Source organism: Sciurus carolinensis, chromosome 14 (assembly GCF_902686445.1).
Source record: "Sciurus carolinensis chromosome 14, mSciCar1.2, whole genome shotgun sequence".
NCBI classification, from domain to species: Eukaryota; Metazoa; Chordata; class Mammalia; order Rodentia; family Sciuridae; genus Sciurus; species Sciurus carolinensis.
The window spans coordinates 1,902,396-1,922,992 of record NC_062226.1 but is presented as its reverse complement, the minus strand read 5'-3'; the positions used below and the strand labels follow the sequence as shown (position 1 = coordinate 1,922,992).

The 20,597-nt window shown below is 51.0% G+C and overlaps 1 protein-coding gene across 1 annotated transcript; it reads left to right on the top strand.

The window, feature by feature from the left end:
• The first annotated feature begins 975 nt into the window (after nucleotides 1-975).
• Nucleotides 976-8,400, top strand: Surf6 (surfeit 6). The gene is made up of 5 exons (XM_047524713.1): nucleotides 976-1,131; nucleotides 1,956-2,159; nucleotides 2,649-2,737; nucleotides 3,619-3,822; nucleotides 3,993-8,400. The coding sequence occupies exons 1-5, from the start codon at nucleotides 1,038-1,040 to the stop codon at nucleotides 4,470-4,472; spliced, it is 1,071 nt and encodes a 356-aa protein (XP_047380669.1). The 5' UTR covers nucleotides 976-1,037; the 3' UTR covers nucleotides 4,473-8,400.
• Nucleotides 8,401-20,597: the final 12,197 nt, after the last annotated feature.

The window sequence follows — 20,597 nt, the reverse complement described above, 5'->3', positions numbered from 1 at the left end:
CCTTGCTCTGCTCTGATGGCTTTGGGCTCCAGCCTCCAGGGTGCTCCCAGTAGGTCCTCCACGTTTGGTGAATGAATAAGAAAAGTGCTATTGCACATCACATGGCTCTGGCATCAGTACTCGGGTGTCACTGCCACTGAGGCAGTGCTGTTAACGTGCACTTCGGAGGGAATGAAGACAGGCTTGGAGGGGGCCTACAGCCAGAGCTGGGAAGTGAAGAGGCAGAAACAGTTTGAACCCTGGAGGAGCCAGACCCAGTACTCTCCGTACCAGGCTTACCTTTGATATGCAGGAGCCACAATGCTAAAGTGGCAAAGGCAGCCATGGTGGTGGTAAACCAAAGACAGGACTATGCCCAGTGGCTCTCCACCTGCCTTAACTCCTTCCCATAAGGAAGATGGCAGCCCAGGATCCAGCCTTGGGGAACTGCAAAATGCCAGCTGACCTGTCACCAGGGAGCCCCCAGACCTCAGGAGCAGGCAGGTGGGAGGAGGCGGGCAGAACTGGCTCTGGCCCTGGCTTCTTGGGTGGTCAGAACTGCCCCCCCCAGGGTGCTTTCCATTGATAAGATGTGGGATGGTCTCCTGCAGTATTGTGTGGGAAAAGCTTGTCACGGCCACTAAGGAGAAAGTTCACAAGACGGGGAAGCATGAGTGTTGGGAGGAAGTCTGGAAGGTCTTGGAAACCTAAAAAAGTCCTTCGAATCATGGATTTAATTTTCTTCTTCGATTCTATCTTTCCCATTAAAAAGTGAAGATTTCTTCTGTCCTTGGGCCCCTTGGCGGGGCTCGTCCCTCGCGTGGTCTCCACGATCTCCGCAAAGCTACGCGTGTTAGGGTCGCCCGGCCGCCACGTGGCTCAACCCCCTAGACGCGGGGTCCCAGCGCGACCGAGGCGGCCGCCCGCCCCTTCCGGCGCGGCCAGGCCTGGCAGGTCGAGCGCGCGGGCTCGGGGCTCGGCGCTCCGCTGGCGGTGCCTGGCGCGCGGCTGGACTGAGGTCGCCTCAGTAGCCGCCCTCGGCCCACGCGGGCGCCGCCATGGCCTCCCTGCGCGCCAAGGACGCCTACCTGCAGGACCTGGCCCGGAAGATCTGCGCCCCGCACGGCCCCGAGCCTCCGCGGCGCGGGCGAGGTAGGCGGGCGGGCGGCGGAGCTCGGAGGACCGGGGCAGGGCGCGGGTGTCGGCCCAGGAGAAGGGGCAGGTTGCAGACCGGGCGCGCCGCGCTCGGCGGGACCGGGGCGGGCCTGTCCCCCCGGCCCGTCTGGGGAAGGTCGGGAACTCTTTCCAGGGTCCCCCTGGGGGCCGTCCAGTCCAGGGGAGGGTGCGCTGGGATCAGGGCCGCGGCGCGCAGGGAGCCCGCACGTGGACCAGAGGCCGAAGGGCCAGGCGAAGTGTAAGCTGCCTTACCTCTGAGCACCGGCCTGAAGCCTGGCCCTGGCGTGGAGGGTGCACTCCTTGCCCTCAGCAAGCCCCCCGTCCTGGCCCAGGAGGACCCCCGCCAGCTGCTGGGGCCGGCCGGCATCTCCAGCTACCCACCTGGGGTCGAAGGAAGGAGGAAGCGGCTCCTTTCCTGAGACAGGAGTGCAGTCTCCCTGGCCAGAGACTCCCCAGGCTGGAAATGGGCCCGACCCCACGCTCAGTCACAGGATTTTGTTGGGAGCGGGGCCAGCCTTGCTGCTGGACGTGTATGTGTAGGTCTCCCTAGCTCAGGTGAGGAGGTGGTGCACATCCTAGTCCTCAGAACAGAATTGCTGGGTCCGGCGTGTGACTGTGTGCTAGATTTTGGGGTGTGGCTGGTCTGTTTTCAGAGTTTGTGGTTCTGTGGATGAGTGTTGTTGACTCCTCTGCCCTGATTTCCTTTGTGCATCCTTGTGGGATCAAAACCTTTGTGAGACCTTGTTGCTTCATGGGACACAGAGATTGGAACAGCAGCTCTTTGTCATTTTGTATCTCAGCTAGCAAAATTCAAGGTTCAGAAACTTCTGGACCCCCCAAAAAGAAAAGAAAGAAAACACAAAAGAAATTCCGAGAACAGGAACAGAAAGCTTCTGAACACAAGGCCAAGACCCTTGGAGAGAAGTTTCCAGTGGCTCCTGGAACCAAGAAGCGAGCAGTGGCCAAAGGGGAGGAGGCTTCCATCTCCACAGGGGCCCCTGCAGGTAAGGGGCTCCAGGGCACTGGGGTGGGGCTTAGATGCAAATGTGGTCCCCTCTGCTTTTAAGAAAAGGCACCTTTAGGTACTGTGTATGTCAGAGCTTTCCAGAGAGTGAAGGTCACAGGAGTGCAGCAGGTGGGTGGCCTGTGGGAGGAGTATGGTGATCTAGGCCATGTGTGCCAAGACCACGAAGGACAAAGCCAGGACTCCCTCAGCACCTGGAGCAGTGAGATTAACGGGAAGCATTTTCCTCATAGCACAGTGACTTATGAGACAGTCGGTGACTGTCAGTTTCAGGAGGCTGTAGGAACCAATCCACATTGAAGAGGCGGGTGGAGTGGAATTTAGTGGATTGGCCTGCAGATCTGTAAGTGGCAATGAGAGAGAGGTAGGGAGGGCAGTGAGTACTGGCTGAGGCTTAGGTCCTGTACCCTGGGGAAGGAGAGGAGATGCTAAAGGGGGCCTCCTTTCAGCCCTCTCTCTCTCCCTGCAGATGGCCAGGCTGCAGCACCTGACTCTGTCTTTGCTCTGGATGTCCTGCGCCAGCGGCTGCATGAGAAGATCCAGCAGGCCCGTGGCCAGGTAGGTGGGAAGACCTCTGGAGCACCCATCAGCATGTTTGTGGAGTGGTTTCCCCACCCAGCTCTGTGCTTCCAGGTGGGGGAATGGCTGTTAGCAGGGAGTGGTGGGTATGCCCTGGGAAGCAGGTGTGCTTCCCTGTTTCCTGGGGAACCTCAGTCCCAGGGCCTCTGGCCTTTTGCTCATTCCCCTCTCCTGTGGGTCTCGGAACCCCAGCCACCTCCTCTGGGAAGCTGCCTTTACTGACACCACAATGGCTGGTGTGGCTTAGCTGTCCCTCTAAAGGTCACGCTGAGATGAGGCGACTGACTGCCTAGCATACAGACTGGCCAGCCTCCATCTTTGTGCTGAATGGTGCCATTTATCCTCTGACCTGGCCACACATCGTTCTCCTCCGCGGGCCTCTGCTGTGTAGGGGGCAGTGCTCTAGCTTCTCTCACCCTCCTTGTTCAAGACCTCTGGCCCTTCCCTGGTTCTAAGGGCCCTGGGCCCTCGTTCCTGCAGTGCAGGTCTGGGTACTCTGGTGCAGAGCTCTCTTGTCGGCTGTGGAGCAGAAAGGCCATGGGGAGAGAGCTGAGTGCAGAGCTGCAGTGCCCAGGACAGGCCTAGCCTCGCAGAACCTGGCCGAGTTTGCAGTTGTGGAGTGCCGGGTCCCAGAGTGTGAGACTGTACAGTGGGCCTGGGAGCTGGAAGCCACTGCTCTGTCCCTCCCTCTGGAGCCACTGGCATTTTGGGCAGTGGTCCTGCTGTGGAGCACTTGACACTGAGGCTGTGTCTTGCACGAGGATCTCCTTGTGTACCTTCTAGCCCTAATTCCATCAGCCATGTGCCAGGCGGGGACCCTGAGGCTGGGAGGACTCTGAGCAAACCCTATTTTCGCCAAGGGTGGCACCAAGGAGCTTTCTGCTGCCACTCTGGAGAAGAGGCAACGGAGAAAGCAGGAGCGGGAGCGGAAGAAGAGGAAGCGGAGGGAGCTGCGTGCAAAGGAGAAGGCAGCAGCACAGGCCGTGGAGTCGGAGGAGGCAGCTGTGGCGCCCCCAGAGGCGGCCCACGCCCAGCTGCAGGAGCCAGCCCTGATCTTCAGTAAGGTGGGCGGAGCAGGCTGGGTGAGCACTGGCAGCGGGCGCTGGGCCCTGGCCTGTCCCCTGGCTGGCTCTGTGACTGCAGCTCCCTCTCTGGTGAGGGCAGTATGGTCTCCCTGCTCCTGAGGCTGGGGTGCCCATTCACCCTCGCTCACTGACCTGCTCCTTCTCCTAAGGTGGAGGTCAGTGAGGAGGAGCCGACCAGCAAGGCCCAGCGGCGGAAGGAGAAGCGGCAGAAGGTGAAGGGGAACCTGACCCCACTGACGGGCAAGAACTACCGGCAGCTGCTGGAGCGCCTGCAGGCGCGGCAGGGCCGACTGGAGGAGCTGCGGGAGCAGGACGCGGGGAAGGCCCGAGAGCTGGAGGCCAAGATGAGGTGGACCAACCTGCTGTACAAGGCGGAGGGCGTCAGGATCCGCGACGACGAGCGGCTGCTGCAGGAGGCCCTGAAGCGCAAGGAGAAGCGCCGGGCGCAGCGGCAGCGCCAGTGGGAGAAGCGCTCTGCCCAGGTGGTGGAGAAAATGCAGCAGCGGCAGGACAGGCGGCGGCAGAACCTGCGCAGGAAGAAGGTGGCCAGGGCCGAGCGGCGCCTGCAGAAGGCCCGAAGGAAGGGCCGCGTGATGCCCCAGGACCTGGAGCGGGCTGGCCTCGCCTGAGCAGCCATCGCACACCTCCGGCCACGTGCCTGCTGCTCTTCTGTCCCTGGCCCGCCTCCGCAGTGCACCTTCCCCACCCTGGCGGCCATCTCTGTGAGGCTCAGGGTTCCCAGGTGGTGCGTGGGCAGCAGACACCGCCCTAGCCTCCCAGAGCTTGGATCTCTGAGGAATGTGGCTTCCTGTTGTCCCTGAGCAGGGCCACAGCCTTTAGACCTGGGGAGGGGTGAGTCCGACTTCGTCCCTGTGTCCTCCCGTAGGGTGGGAGAGGCTGTCTGAATCCTGCAAGTCAAGGAGGAGTCCTGGGGTGCCTGGAGGTGAGGTTGGTGGGGAGGTCCTCCTGCAGCCCCTCCTGCCTCTCCTGGGTTCCCAGGGGTCCTGGACAGGAAAAAGAGGGCCTTGGCCAACTGCCTGATTAGTTCAGAACTCCTCAGGAAGGGATGCAAGCCCAAGGGGTGACTGGCTCCCATAACTGGGGGAAGTGGGGCCAGCCAGGCACAGCTCTTGCGGGCAGGAAGGCCGGGCCTCTTGGCACTGCCTGGCTCTTTCCTGTGCTCATCTCCCTCCCCGCCTCCTCAGTAATCCTAGGATAATGTTTTCCCAGCTCAATCCCAAAGAGGGGAAGGGGCCTGCTCCTTCCCAGGCCCATGGGGTGTGACTCAGGCTGAGTAGTCACCTCTGGGCGCTTGTTGACTCGAGGGCCATGCAGTGGCCGTTGTGCCTCCACACCTGAAGTCAGGGCAGAGGGTTCACTGGGTGACGGGGTGGGGAGTGGGGATAGGGACTGCAGATGAGAGTCTGGATGCAGATGGGTGAGCACAGCTGGCGTTTCCTTGAGTGTCTTGGGGGAGGATCCCCCACTGCCTGAACAGCTTTTCAGAAGTGAGCTGCTGGTGCTGGGGCATGGTGACCCACACTGGTCATCTCGGTACCAGGAGATGGGCAGGAGCCGGAGGATCAAAGCTTGGAGGCCAGCCTAGCAACTCAGCAAGACCTGCCTCTGAACAAATGAAACAGTGAGAAGAGAAGCCGGGCAGCAGTCCAATCCCCTGCACTAGACAGTGGGGTGGGGCTCAAAGGCTCTTCTTCAGTAGGATAGGCAGAGCGCCACGCACAGTGAGAAGGCCAGGAGTGGGGTCTGTGGGCCTAGAGCCCACCTAGAGTGGGTTGGCGTCCTTGTGAAGGAGTGGGCTGGGTGCAACAGTTGGTAACCCCCATCACTCCTGGCATCTGCTCGGCCGCTGCACTCGGGCCCTGCTCTTCTGGCTGGATGGCTCTATCCAGAGACCGCTCAGTGAGAGGCACTGGGTCCTGGGGCTCTGCCTCCAGCAGTGTGTACTGATCTGGCACTCTGCCCCATCCTGCTTGCTGCTCGTGGTCATCACAGGTGGTACCCCAGTAAACCTCTTGCATCCCTAACTTGGCCTCTGTGTCTGTTTTTTAGTGGGACACAGCTTCCAGCAAATGCCACGTGAGGTTTTGTTTTTCAGCACCAGGGATTGAACCCAGAGGTGCTTACCCACTAAGCCACATTCCTAGCCCTTTTTGTTTTTATTTTGAGACGGTCTCACTAAGTTTCTTAGGGCTTCACTAAATTGCAGAGGCTGGATTAAATTCGTAATCTTCCTGCCTCAGCCTCCCAAGTCACTGGGATTACAGGTGCACGTCACTGAGCCCAGCCCAAGTGAGATTTAAACACCCCACACTGCTGGGTACAGAGGTGGCACCCCAGAACTTAAGAATGGGTCTTTGTAGCTTTTCGTCCTTGGCCAGGGAAGGAAGACATTCCTGTGGGGCAAGACGAGGTGACTGCTGGTTTTTCAACAGCAGCACATGGCCAAACCATTTACCCATATTTTGCCATCAGTCTGTCCCAGCTAAGGACTCACGAGGGTGGAGGTGAAACTCCCTCCGACAGTTCCAGTGGGTTTCTTCTGGGACCTGGCCTGTGCCCCCCTTGCCTCTCCAGGCTTGCCTGCGCCCTCCCTGCCACACCTTGCTGCCCTCTGCTGACCCAGCCCAGGCCCCCAGCCACCCCGCCTTGCTTCCATAATATTTCCTGTGCTGCAGGCATCTTGCTGCTCTGCGTGGTTTCTTTATCTCTTCCAGTGCCTAGCGGGGAGAGGGTAGTGGGCCAAGGTTGGGGTGTCTCCTAGTTCTGCAGGAGACGGTCAGGAGCATGGCCACCTGTTCTGAGCATCCCAGGCCTTCACTCACCACACCATCCCTTTTCCCTGGCAGTGCCAGCTCCACCCCTTCCTCCCCACTGCCTTTCCCTAGCTCCCACGCTGCATTGAGGTCCACGCCCTTGGTGGTTGCTGTGGGCTCCCCAGGCCTCTGTGACACCTGCCCAACCCTGGGGCATCCTGCACAGTTGGCTTGTGTCTTAGAATATGGAGTGTTACTGGAACATTCAAGGATCAGTGAAACCAACAGATGAGGGATGACTGTCACAGAAAATGGTTTGCTGCTCAGCCCCAAAGAAGAGTGGCAGGAGGCAGAGAGAAAGGGGCACCGTGGGCACTGGTCTCTTGGGTCAACAGGAAGAAGTGAGCAGGCTTAGGACTGGCTAACCTGAAATATTTCAGTGTGCTCTGGGGCACTGGGGCTGTCCCCAGGTGTCTGGTACAGGGCCAGTGGCAGATACTGGAGACAAGTTTCCTTCTGCCTGAGGGCATATTTCAGGGGTCTGTTGATAAGTCATTTTCCAGGTGTACACACGGAAAGATTTGAAACTGACCTGACACGCTCCTATCAGCACATGGAAGTTGAGCCTTTAAAATTTTAGGTTTGAATGTTTCTTTCACTCAAGTACATTGGGTGTAGGCTGAAAGCTAAGGATCCCATCTCTTCTTTCACAAACAATGGCGAGTCGCGGGAGCCTCATCCACTCCATCCCTCGCCTCCTGATTGAGCATTCCCTGCTGGTCATCCTTTCTGTGCATTCGCCCTAATGTTACCCTACAATCCCACTGGTCTGACTTGCTGGCAGTAGCCAGCCAAGCCCACACTGAGTGAGATGCAGCTTTGTGAGGAATTGATCCCACCTAATTCCTTTCTCCTTCAATGTGTTTTTGGTAGCCAGGCATGGTGGCATATCCCAGTGGCTCTGGAGGCTGAGGCAGGAAGATTGCAAGTTTGAGACCAACCTCAGCAATTTAACAAGACTTTAAGCAACTTAGCTAAACGCTGTCTCAAAATAAAACATAAAAAGGACTGGGGAAGGAGATCCAAGATGGCAGTTGAGTTCCTGGCGGCTCTGTGGTGTAAAACCAAGCAGCAGATAGGCAGGTTCTTTGCAAGGTGGGTGAACAAAAGAAGGGCAGGGGGACTTTACTGGAACCTAAAACGACATTCAAGCAGACCAGGGACACAGGAGGTTGGATATAATCAAAAAGGAAAAAATCCCCAGCAGCACAGCCACGGCCACGGTGGGGTCGGAAGCTCCAGGCGGAGGGGTTCCTCCACGAGCAGAGTAGAGGGACAGTGCAGTGGTGCCTCCCGCTCCTCCAAAGATCTTAAGTGAGCTTCTCCAGGACCCCCACCATAATTGTTCTTCAACCATCAGCAAGAATTTCTGTAAAAGGGTTCAAATGTGGTTAGACTTCCTAGTTCCTGTTGTTCTGTCTTGCAGTAACTAAATTTGGCCACAGGCTTCAAGATGTTATTTCTGCTTTTGTGGTAAAGTGTGTAAAAATCTCTGAATAATCAAAAAAATTAGGAGGCACTCTGTGAACTCAAAGAAAAAAACCCTACTTATATGCAGACTTCTACAAATTGTGAACCTCTGAGTCCTCCTCACCTTGCACAATGGGTATAAAGTCCTAAAATTTTCTGGACTCAGGGTTCAGAGTGAAGAATTGATTTAGGAGAAAACCTCTCTCTGGACCAACTGTAGCCAATAAACCTGCTTTCTGCTAATTGCTCGGTGTCAGCCTCCTCTGTCCTATCATTTGGCACCCCAGATGGGAGGAGGAGGTGAAGACAGTTTCCTGCCTCTCTTGTCTAGGGGTCTGGCTTCCCTGGACAGCAGAGGACAGTGTTTCCCTTAGCATGCAACACAGGTGACCGTGCCTGAAGGAGGAACAACTCACCCTGCAGCACAACGGTGCCCCCAGGGAGCAGGAACCAGGACTTGAGAACTTGGAGCACCGCTGGACTGAACAGGTAGGACCAGGTCCATTGGTGGCAGCCCACCTGACTTCCCCATAGACGCCTAAGTGGAAGAGAGGTTGAACCGACCTCTGAGGGTCCTGAGTAACCCACGAAGGAGTTAGAGGAGAACAGGACCCAGGGGGTGGCCTGAGTAGTCTGAGTAGTCTCTGTCTGGGGTCAGTGAGCAGAGGTGAAATCCTGACTCCCTTTTTGGTTTGGAATTTGTGGAATTTTTGGAGTTTGGGTGGTATATAGAAATTTTGCTCTGACCATGTCTGTGTGAATGAGACGGACAAGGGAGGGCTCCGACCCCACCCAAGGGCTGAAGTGAGCTTGGAGTCCCAATGTGCAGTTCCACGGCGCCTCATCCAGTCTATGACGGAAGTCCACCAGAAACATCCAGGTGGACACTCCAGTCAGGGGTTGATACCAACCCACAAGGTTGCTAGGACCCTAAGTCCTTGCAAGGGGAATGGCCAAAGACAGAGGAAGCGAGTGTTGTCCTAAGTGTGGGACACCAAAGCAGAGAGGAACATGGGAGGCACGCAAAGCAAACTGCATCCTTGGGACCCCTTGGAATGTACACTGAGAAACTTTAGAAAGGGTTTTAAGGAGACTCTGGAGTGAAACTCACTCTGCAAAGGTTGCGTACTCTCTGTGAATCAGAATGGCCAACCTTAGGTGTGGGCCGGCCACCAGAAGGGTCTTTAGATGAGAGGTCACTGCTGAGGTCTTTTTAATAGTTGTTGAAACTCCTGAACACCCAGACCAGTTCCCTTGTGTCAATTGCTGGCAAGAGATAGCCCAGAAAGCTCCCCCTTGGTTGAGAGCCTGTCTAGATGGACAGTGCAAGCCGATGTTAGCTTGGACCATAGCAGCCATTAAGACCCAACCAGAGGCAGCCAAGCAGAGAAAACCTGACAAAGAGAAGACAGAAAAGGAGCCAGTTTTGCCCAGTGAGACAGAAGAGAATCCACCACCTCACGTGCACTCTACCTGAATTTGCCGAAACCACTGAGACAACAGGCTACTCCCTCAGCCCCTCAGCCCCAGAAACAGTACATGATGGCCCTTCAACACCAGCTACTCCCTCCTCCATAATGTCCTCAGGACCAGAGTTTCCCCAGGATAAAAGATTCCTCCAAGACCAAGATGGGAACCCATCCTAAGACCAGAGCTACGATATCGGATGGGAACTCTCCAGATACCCCTACAAGAGACTAGAGGACCTGCCTATGTTGACCAGGGGGAAAACATTTGAGGGGGACAATGCATTTTGTGTATTAGTCTTTTACCTCCTCTAATCTTTTATATTGGAAAAATCATACTCCCTCCTACAGGGACAAGCCCCGGGCCGTGACTGATTTGATGCGATCCATTATCCAGACGCTCCGCCTACCTGGTTGGACTGCTGCCGCTCCCTCTGACTCCATCCAATACAGAGGAGCGCAGACAGGTGGCCTGAGCAGCTTTAAAGTGGCCAGCGGAACATGCTCCAGATGCACAAGGCAGCACCCAAGCCCGTGCCCTGGCCCAGCCCTGACACAGACCCAGGGTGGGACCCCAACCAAGAGGGAGACCTCCAAAAGGTAAGGAGAGATCCAGAAGCCCTCATAGGAGGCCTGAAGGAAGGGGAAGGAGAGCCCTGAACACGAACGGGACGGCAGAAGTACTCCAAAGGCCGCAGGAGAGCCCCGTTCCGGAACGACTGTGCCAGGCCTTCCAGCTATCACTCCCTTTGATCCAGAGGCACCAGACCACCAGCCAGTGGTCAAGGCGGGCTGTGTGGGACAGTCCAGGATGGCACTCCTGAGAAATACGAAAATTAGAGGGTTTGCTAGGAAGAATTCCAGTGAGCCAATGGAAGTGGCCACCACAGTGTTCACTCGAGACCCAGAGGCTCAATGAGAAGCAGACCGAAAGATGAAGAAGATGGGTCTCCTTGCAGCTGTCCTTACTGCAGACCCCCAGTCACCAAAGGAGGGTTCCACCAGGGCAAAACCAAAACAAATACCAAAATCCGGGCCAAACGCAGGGCCAGAGCAAGGTTTGGATGAAGTGACCACCTCACCCAGGGCCTAGGCCAAGACCAAACCAATGCGTCTACTGCCATCTAGAGGGCCACTGGAAAATGAATGTCCCCAAATGAAGGAAGACTACTGGGCCACTGCTCCCCCTTACCAGGATAAAGAGGGGCCAAGTCATTCAAGGGCGATGCCAGCCCTACACATGGGTCCCCCATGATGCTCAATGCTGCAGACACCCCAGTGATACCCCTGAAAAAGATTCTGTGGGACTGGCAGCCATGGAAAATTCTGACGAGGACTAGGACCAGCAGGGCTCCATCCCTTGGCCCCCAGGAGCCTATGGTCCAAATGCTTATAGGGGGCCTACCTGTGGATTTATGGTGGACACTGGAGCCCACCATTCAGTGGTGACCCAACCTGTGGGCCCACTTTCAAAGAAACAGACCACAATTGTGGGGGCTCGGCATCCCTTCCTGTGGCCCGGTGTTTCGCGTCAGCGGGCCAAGCAGTGGTCCACAAGCTCCTTACGTGCCAGATGGCCACCAGTGCCACCAATGGGTCGAGACCTGCTGGAAAGCTCCGGGCCCAGGTCAGCCCTATGCAAGAGGCCAGGCAGTCCTGTCGCTGGGAAAACCCGAAGCAAGAGTCTAACGCCCAGGGTTCCCTGGAGGAGGTATGGTGCTTTGTGGGGGGTTCTCCTGCCACATCCAGCATGGACGAGGGAAAGGGTTTCTGTCAGAGGATGGTGCCAGCTATTGATTAATTACTGAGAAACTTATCTAAGCAAATAAACACAAGAGCCAATAATCTTTTCAAATGGAAGGGGTGGCACAGATCGGGCCATGCTAGATCTGGCCTCCAACAAGATGGAGAAGCCCACCTTCCCTTTATTTATGGTCACACAGGTAAAGGGGCCAGGAGGGGCTTCTTCTGTGAGGAACAGGATGGGGTGGAGTTAAGGGAGCCATTTGCTTAGAGAATTAGCATTTCCTCAGACAGTGCGCCAACTCTGTACAGGGTCACCTACCCCAGGCGGTCTGAAACAGTCTCCCATGAGCGCCAGTTCCTGGGAGTCAGACCTCTGTATCCCAAGGCTCAGCCACGCCTGGTTCTGCTGAACATGATGGCTCCCCACAGTGCTTCTTTAGTCTTGTAGAGACACTACACTAGGACCAGAGCTCCCTTTCTGAGTACAGTATGGGCAGAAGATGTTCCACTTGGACTAGCCCACAAATTCCCCCAGGGGTGGTAGGATTAAAACTGGAAGCCATACCAGTACACCTGAGACAATACCATATTCCTCATGAGGCACGACTTGGAATTCAAAAACATTTGGGCAGATTTTACAATATGGAATTCTCAGGTCTTGCCAATCGCCATGAAACACACTTCTTTTGCCTATCTAGAAACAGGCAAAAAATTGCTTATCAGCAAGTCCAAGATTTACATGCAGTAAATCAAGCTGCAATCACCCTACATCCTATGGTCCCTAATCCTAAGTCTGCATCCAGCTGAGGCAGCCTATGTCACATGCCTGGACCTCAGAGATGCCTTCTTCTGCATTTGACTGGCACCACAGAATCAGCCACCCTTTACCTTCCAACAGGAAGACTCCAATGGGAACAAAGACCAGTTGACCTGGACTAGAACTCACCAACCATCTTCAGGACAACAATGACCTCTGATTTAAAAGCTTCTCCTACAAAACAATGTGGGTGCACATTGCTCCAATAAAAGGGACACAGCTGTTTACAAAGTTTCAAAGAAGAAAGTCCAGATCTGTCAAAAAAGAGGTTAAGTACCTTGGTTTCTATCTGACTCAGGGACAGTGGCAACTGGGCCCCGAGAGAAAACAGGCCATCTGCTCAATTCTGGTCCCGTCAACCCGCTGTTATGTTAGAGAATTTTTGTGGGCTGCTGAATTCTGCCACATATGGATCCCCAGCTTTTCAGTTATGGTGAAACCCCTCTATGAAGCCACAAAAGGGGGAGAATGGAACCGTCTGATGTGGAGGCCAGCACAGCAAAAGACCTTGAACATTGAACGAGACCTCACCAGTGCACCTGGACTAGGACTCCCTGGCCTCACAAATCCTTTCTTTCTATCTGTCCATGAACAGTCTGGAAAAACCATAGGTGAGCTGACTCAAATGCTGGGAACATAGTACCATCCAGTGGCCTGTCTGTCTATACAGCTGGACTCTGGAGCTCAAGGCTGGCCTCCATGTTTACGAGCCCTTGTAGCCACGGCCCTTCCGGTGTTGGAAGCTGATAACCGGCTATGGGACAAGAATTGGTTGTCAGAGGACCTCATTCAATTTTGACATGGTTAGAGTTCAAAGGACAACATTGGCTGACTAGTGAGAGGTTGGTCAGACACCAGGGCATGTTATTCGAAAATCCACGAACCCACGTCGAAGTCATCCAAACTCTGAACCCAGCAACTCTGCTGCCCATCAGACCTGGACACCTGGTCACAACTGCATTGAGGCCACGGGCAAAGTGTTCTCCAGCAGACCAGACCTGACAGACCAACCCTCCAGGACCCTGAGTGCTTCCCAGATGGAAGCAGGCTCATAAAGGATGGGATGCATCTTGCTGGATGGGCAGTGGTCATTCCAGACTCCACTGTTGAGGCAGAGCCTCTGCCTCAGGGAACCTCAGCACAAAAGGCAGAACTTATTACTCCAACCTGAGCACTTGAATTGGCAGCAGGAATCTGTGTAAATATCTACACAGACTCCAGATATGCTTTCACCACCCTTCATGTTCAGGGGACCTTATCTAAAGAAAAGGGGCTAATTAACTCAGGAGGAAAAGGCGTAAAGTACATTTTAATCTTCTGGATGCAGTGTGGGCTCCCAGAAAAGTTGTGGTTATGCATTGCTGGGGCCACCAAACAGGAATCACTGTGGTTGCTCAGGGCAACCAAAGAGCAGATAGAGAAGCAAGGTTAGCTGCCTGCAAGAACTAGGAAGGAAATCCAGCCCAGGCTTGAATGCCATCCTTTGCCTGACCCTCTAACAGAATGGGAGTCAAAATATTCCCAACATGAAAGTAATTGGTGTAAGACTGAAAAAGGAGGCTACCTCCCGGGTGGGTGGATGGTGGAGATTTCCGATGGCCACACAGCCTTCTCTGAACCCTAGCCCCTGCCTCTATCAGACAGTGCACAGGGGAAAACACTGGCTGAATGGCACTTGAGACTCTTCTGAGTCAGCGTTTTATGTCCCCTGGCTCACAAGCATCTCCCAGGTGATCTGTAAACAATGTGAGGTTTGTGCCCACAACAGACTTCACCAGGAATCCAAACTGTAAGAGCAGCACCTTTTGAGGACTGGAAGTAGATGTCACTGAACCACCATGCTCACAGGGCCGTGGACATCTTTTGATTCTTGTGTGTTCTTACTCTGGCTGGGTGGAGCCTTTCCAACCTGCACTAAGAGGGGGAGGGAGGTAGCCAGGAAGCTCCTCTGAGACATCATTCCCAGATTTGGCATCCCAGTAACCATTTGGCCCAGACAGTGGTGGCAGAAGTGATATAATTATAGTTTAATTATCAGATGGAAATTACACACTGCCTATAGGCCACAGAGTCCTGGAAAAAGATAAATAGGACTTTAAAGACTCAGTTGGGGGGCTGGGGAGATAGCTCAGATGGTAGAGTGCTTGCCTTGTAAGCACAAGGCCCTGGGTTCGATTCCCCAGCACCCCCCCAAAAAACAAAACAAAACAAAACAAAGACTCAGTTGGGTAAGGTGTCAGGAGACGCACCTACATTTGGATGAACTCCTCCCTATTGTACTGTTAAGAATTAGATCAGCTCCTACTAGGAGCACTTATGAGATAATATATGGGAGGCCTCCCCCACTTACCAGGGGATTACAGGGAGACTTAAGAGAAATAGAAGAATTAACACTGAGACAACAATTTCAAGCTTTAGGAAAAACTTCACGGGTTCTCAACCAATGGGTTAGAGAAAGGTTTCTAGTAAGTCTGATCACAGATGCCCACTCCTTCAAGCCAGGAGATTCAGTCTGTTTCTAAGAATGGAACATTCAGCCCCCGAAACCTCTTTGGAAGGTTTCGCTTATTTTCTCCACCCCAACTACAGGAAAGATGCAGAGACAGGTCCCTGGATTCCTTATACCAGGTTCAAGGCCGCGACCATGGACTGCGTTTGCACTCCAGACCCTGCTGCACCCTGAAACTGACCATCCGGGGAGAGGACACACCGGAGAAGCTTGAGGATCAGGAGGACAACAGCCCTGCTCTGGTCACTCCGAGGGCTGACTAGCCTGAGCACTGCCGAAGCATGAGGAACCACAACCGTGCTTCAGCCCCTGGGGGCTGGCTGATCAGCGCCCGGTGGAAGACATGCTCACCACCAGGACAAGCAGCCTGTCGTCCTCTGAGTTCTCGTGCTGTGGTGCACGGCCACCCCTTCCTCCTAGCCGTGTATGTAGGTCTCTGCTTGGTTTTGCTGTAGGTTTGATAACAGTAACTCCTACTCACTCTTGGTAACAAAATTTCATTTATATTTTTTTATCTTGTTTATGTAGATTTTCTAGGGTTTGGTGTTATTAGTCTGGCTTTGTTAACTTACACTGTTTAACCTGTGCTAGCCAAAATGATGGTCTATCACGTAGTTTGATTCCTTTAATAATCTTAGGGGGCTCTGCAGTACTCCTGCACAACAGTGGAAGTCATGTGAACGATGTGTCAGTCAATCTGTTATAACCAAGAGGCCACAGAAAACATATTTAGGGCCTGTCCCACCAGAGGGATGCTATAGGTGTATGACTGTCTCTGGAAAGGAAGGAGAGGCCACTTGACTTGGATTAATCCTAATATAAGGGGATATAACTTGCCCAGGGAATTTCCCCTCACCAGTGGAATTGGTCATTGCTGGCCACTAGAACCTCAGCCTCTGACTTGGGAAAATTTTATAAAAAGTGATTCAAGATCTATTGCCCAAGACCCCCCATAAGACCTAGCCCTGCTGCTAAACTATATGAGGGGTTAAGCCCAAATATCAACCTTCCTTCTTTAGGAAAAAAATCTCCTTCTGGACCTAGCAGAAAGAGTAGCTAACAACCTTGGGGTTAAAACTGCTGGGTGTGGGGGGGCCTCATGAGTGAAGAATGGCCCTGGGCTGGAGTAAGTCTAGGTGCTTATTCCCCACCACCGTGGAATGAGATCCTGTGGAACTAGAGTGAAAGGCCCCAGGGCTGCAGCCTCACTTCAGAAGTGTTTGTTAAGGAATGAATTGGCAAATCTGGACCCTGACACACCCAATGGGTGGGTGAAACCCCATGTAATAGGATATTGTTTTGGAATGCCACCCGATGGCCAAAGAGACCTACTTGGTTTGGGGCAGATAACCCAGGTGGCTGGGGATTTATGGTCTAATATGCAGAAAGCCCTATAAGAAAAGAGTTTTTTTTTTTTTTTTTTTTCCCTTGGGTGCTGGGGATCGTACCCAGGGCCTTAGTGCTTACAAGGCAAGCACTCTACCGAGAGAGCTATCTCCCCAGCCCCAGAAAAAAAGTTCTTTTTAACTATACTAGTCCAGACACAAGCCAAATCAGTTCTTTTTGAGGCATGCCTGAGATCCAAAAATTCTGGAGCAATATAGTCCCTTCTAACTGGAAAGTACCTGAGGAACTATTTTGGTTTTGTGGGAATAAGGCATAGACCTACGGCCCAACAATTTGGAGAGGAACCTGTACTAACAAAACTGAATTTTTCCTACTGCCCAATACAACTGGAAAAGATCTAGGTATCCCCTTATATGAGGATCTAGGACCAAGAAAAAATGTCCACTGGAAAAGGACTTGATCTAGGAGGTCAACAATCTTGGGGTAAGAGAACCGGCCACCCCAGAGGATTATTGCCACTTATGGTCCTGCTACCTGGGCATGGGATGGCAGTGGGGGCTATGGAACTCCTGTTTTGGTGCTAAACAGGATCATTTGCTTACAAGCTGTACTAGAAATTATTGCTAATCGGACTGCCACAGCCTTTGACCTCCAGCCACACAGCAGAGCCAAAACCGCTTGGTGTTAGGTTACTACACCTAACAGGCTGAGGAAGGGGGCGTGTGTGGACAGTTCAACAGCTTCAACTGTGGCATCCAAATAGATGACACAGACAGGCGGTTAAAGACATAGCCAGCAGTATCAGAAAACTAGCACACATGCCTGTCAAACCTGGAAGGGCACTAAAGCTTGGCATCCAAGCTACTTGGAGGATGATTTTCAACTCTTGGTAGATTTAAGAGCTTAATTGGTGTAGTGAGTATTCTGCTGTTAACCTGTTTATTGCTCTCATGTCTGGCTCCCCTGTGCATTAAAACTATTAGGTCTACTATGGAACAGCTGTCGAAAGAAGGACAAGGACTAAGATTCTGGTATTATACCAGGCTTTAAACCCAGACAATGATAATGGTGCTCTTTAATTTAGAAGATTAAATCCTGGGGAGCATCATTAAAGGGTGGAATGGTAGTGGCACCACCTTCTCTACCAAAAATCTTAATTAAGCTTCTCCAGACACCCCACCATAATTGTTCTTAGGCCATCAGCAAGAATTTCTGCAAAAGGGTTCTAATGTGGTCAGACTTCCTATGTTGTTCTGTCTTGCAATAACTAAATTTGGCTGCGGGTTTCATGATATTACTTCTGCTTTTGTGGTAAAGTGTGTAAAAATCTCTGAATAATCAAAAAGATTAAACAGGAGGCACTCTCTGTGAACTCAAAGGAAAAAACCCTACTTATATGTAGACTTGTGCAAATTGTGAGCCTGTGACACCCTTTCACACTGGGTATAAAGTCCTAAAATTTTCTGGACTCAGGGTTCAGAGGGAAGAATTGATTTAGGAGAAAGCGCCTCTCTGGACCAGCTGCAGCCAATAAACCTGCTTCCTGCTAATTGCTCGGTGTCCAGCCTCCTCTGTCCTACATCAATAAGGGAATTAAAGGAACACACATTTTTCTTGCCTTCACGAGACAAGCACTTTACCAACTGAGCTATCTCTCCAGCCCAGGAATACACGTTTTTGAGAGGTCTGAGGTGTGTCTGGGTACCCAGTGTTTAGAGACCAAGGACATTGCCCAACACACCTGAAAGACATGCTGCACAATATCCGTGTGTGGGAAAGAAGGAACCATCTCTCCAGGTGGCGTGCAGAGGATAGAGGAAGGAACCAGTTTGCAGCTGCAGCATGGGGGCTGGCCACTGAGGAAGCTGATTCCTGGAAAACCTGAGTTTGGTCCAAGATACAGTCCCAGTAAACCCATGCTGCATGGCACAGAGTGTGAAAATCAAACATGGAGAGAGGTTTACACAGGGGACAACTGGTCATGGAAACCACCTGGCTCCGTCCCTCCCCCTCCAATCTGCCTGCCTGCAGAACCAGCTGGGAGAGATGAGTCTGGGCCAGAACTCGGAAGGACTCGAGTGTGAGAGATTGTTTGGAGACTGAACCTGAGACCAGGAAACATAGGGTCTGCAGGTGACATTGGGGATTAAGAATTGGCTCCCACATCACATGAGTGGAACTCAGGGGAGATCCCTGGGGTAAAGACTCCAGTGTGGACTAGCAATTACCGGACCCTGGAGGTGTGCTGATTCAAAATCTCCAGACTAACTGGTATTCAGTGAAGAGCCTGGAGCCCACCGGAGCCTCAGCCCTGCCTCCAGGAATCCAAGGGTGGAGCCTCAGGCTGCAGAAGACCCCACATAAAACTTGCTGAGAAGAGAAGCTGAGAATCTTTTGAACTCCAATGGAAAGCATTCTTTAACTTTTCATCAAGATTTTTTTCTATCCTTTCCTTTTCTTTTTTAAAAATTCTTTTTCACTCTTTAATTGTGACCTTAGTGATACATAGGCATTTATACAGTTTCCTATTTTTTTTCTTTCTCATCTCTAGCATTTCTGAAGTCAGTTATTTTACATGGATTTTTTTTTTTTTTTTTTTTTGTGAACTGGGATGTTTGATTAGTATATTTTAGTTCTGTTTTTTATTATTTTATTTTTATTTTTAAATTTTTTACATTTTTGCCTTATATATATTTTCTCCCACCTATCCGTTTCCCTTGATTCTATCTTTTCTTCTGCTAACAACCAATCTCTATTGTTCTCTTTTTCACTCTTCTTTAATTTTTTACTTCTCTCTTCTCTTCTCCTCCCTGATAACCATCATATCATGTATCACTGCTGTTCTCTGTTTCAAGGTTGATGTTGAGTGGAAGTGGTGAAAGAGGGCATTACTGTCTTGTTCCAGTTTTTAGGGGGAATGCTTTCAATTTTTCTCCACTTAGAATGATGTTGGCCATGGACTCAACATAGGTAACTTTTATGATGTTGAGATATGTTCCTACTGTCCCTAGTTTTTCTAGTGTTTTGAACATGAAGAGGTGCTGTATTTTGTCAAATGCTTTCTCTGCATCTGTTGAGATAATCATATGATTCTTGTCTTTAAGTCTATTGATGTGATGTATTATATTTATTGATTTCCAGATATCGAACCAACCTTGAATCCCACTTGATTATGGTGCACTATCTTTTTAATATATTTTTGTATGAGATTTGCCAGAATTTTATTGAGGATGTTTGCATCTATATTCATGAGGGATATTGGTCTGAAGTTTTCTTTCCTTGATGTGTCTTTGTCTGGTTTTGGTATAAGGGTGATATTAGCCTCATAGAATGAGTTTGGAAGCGTTGCCTCTTTTTCTATTTCATGGAATAATTTGAGGAGTATTTGTTTTAATTCTTCTTTGAAGGTCTTGTAGAACTTGACTGAGAATCCATCTGGTCCCAGGGTTTTCTTGGTTGGTAGGCTTTTGATGGCATCTTCTATTTCATTGCTTGAAATTGATCTGTTTAAATTGTATATGTCCTCCTACATCAGTTTGGGTAGATCATATGTCTGTAGAAATTTGTTGATGTCTTCAAGTTTTTCTATTTTATTTTAGTATAAATTTTCAAAACAGTTTCTAATTATCTTCTGTATTTCAGTCATATCCATCGTGATATTTTCTTTTTCATCACGAATTTTAGTAATTTGAGTTTTCTCTCTCTCTTTCTCTTTGTTAGTGTGGCTAGGGGCTTGTCAATTTTATTTACTTCTTTCAAAGAACCAACTCTTTGTCAACTTTTTCAATTGTTTCGTTTGTTTCAATTTCATTGATTTCAACTCTGATTTTAATTATTTTCTGTCTTCTGCTGCTTTTGGTGTTGATTTGTTCTTTTTCTAGGGTTTTGAGATGTAATGTTAGGTCATTTATTTGTTGACTTTTTATTCTTTTAATGTATGGACTCAATGCAGTGAACTTTCCTCTTAGTACTACCTTAATAGCATCCCAGAGATTTTGATATGTTGTATCCGTAGTCTCATTTATCTCTAAGTATTTTTTTTTATTTTCTCCCTGATTTCTTCTTTTATCAATTCATCATTCAATAGCATGTTATTTAGTCTCCAGGTGTTGGAGTAGCTTCTATTTTTAATTTTATCATTGATTTCTTGTTTCATTCTGTTATGATCTGATAGAATGCAGGGTAGTATTTCTTTTTTTTTTTTTGTATTTGCTGAGAGTTACTTTGTGGCATACCATATGGTCTATTTTTGAGAAGGATCCATGTGCTGCTGAGAAGAAAGTGTATTCACTTGAGATGGATGATATACTCTATATATGTCCATTAAGTCCAAATCATTGATTGTTTATTTAATTCTATAGTTTCTGTGTTTAGTTTTTGATGGAAGATCTATCCAGTGGTGAGAGAGGTGTGTTAAAGTCACCCAGTATTATTGTGTTGTAGTCTATTTGATTCTTGAAATTGAGAAGGGTTTGTTTGATGTATGTAGATGCTCCATTGTTTGGAACGTATATAGTTATGATTTTTATGTCTTGTTGGTGTATGATTCCCTTAAGCAGTATGAA

Bases quoted from the DNA above. Each gene is read 5' to 3' on its own strand.
- Surf6 (XM_047524713.1), top strand. From the start codon at position 1,038: ATGGCCTCCCTGCGCGCCAAGGACGCCTACCTGCAGGACCTGGCCCGG. The intron at 2,160-2,648 runs GTAAGGGGCTCC...CTCTCCCTGCAG, and splicing joins CTCCACAGGGGCCCCTGCAG to ATGGCCAGGCTGCAGCACCT. The intron at 3,823-3,992 runs GTGGGCGGAGCA...CCTTCTCCTAAG, and splicing joins CAGCCCTGATCTTCAGTAAG to GTGGAGGTCAGTGAGGAGGA.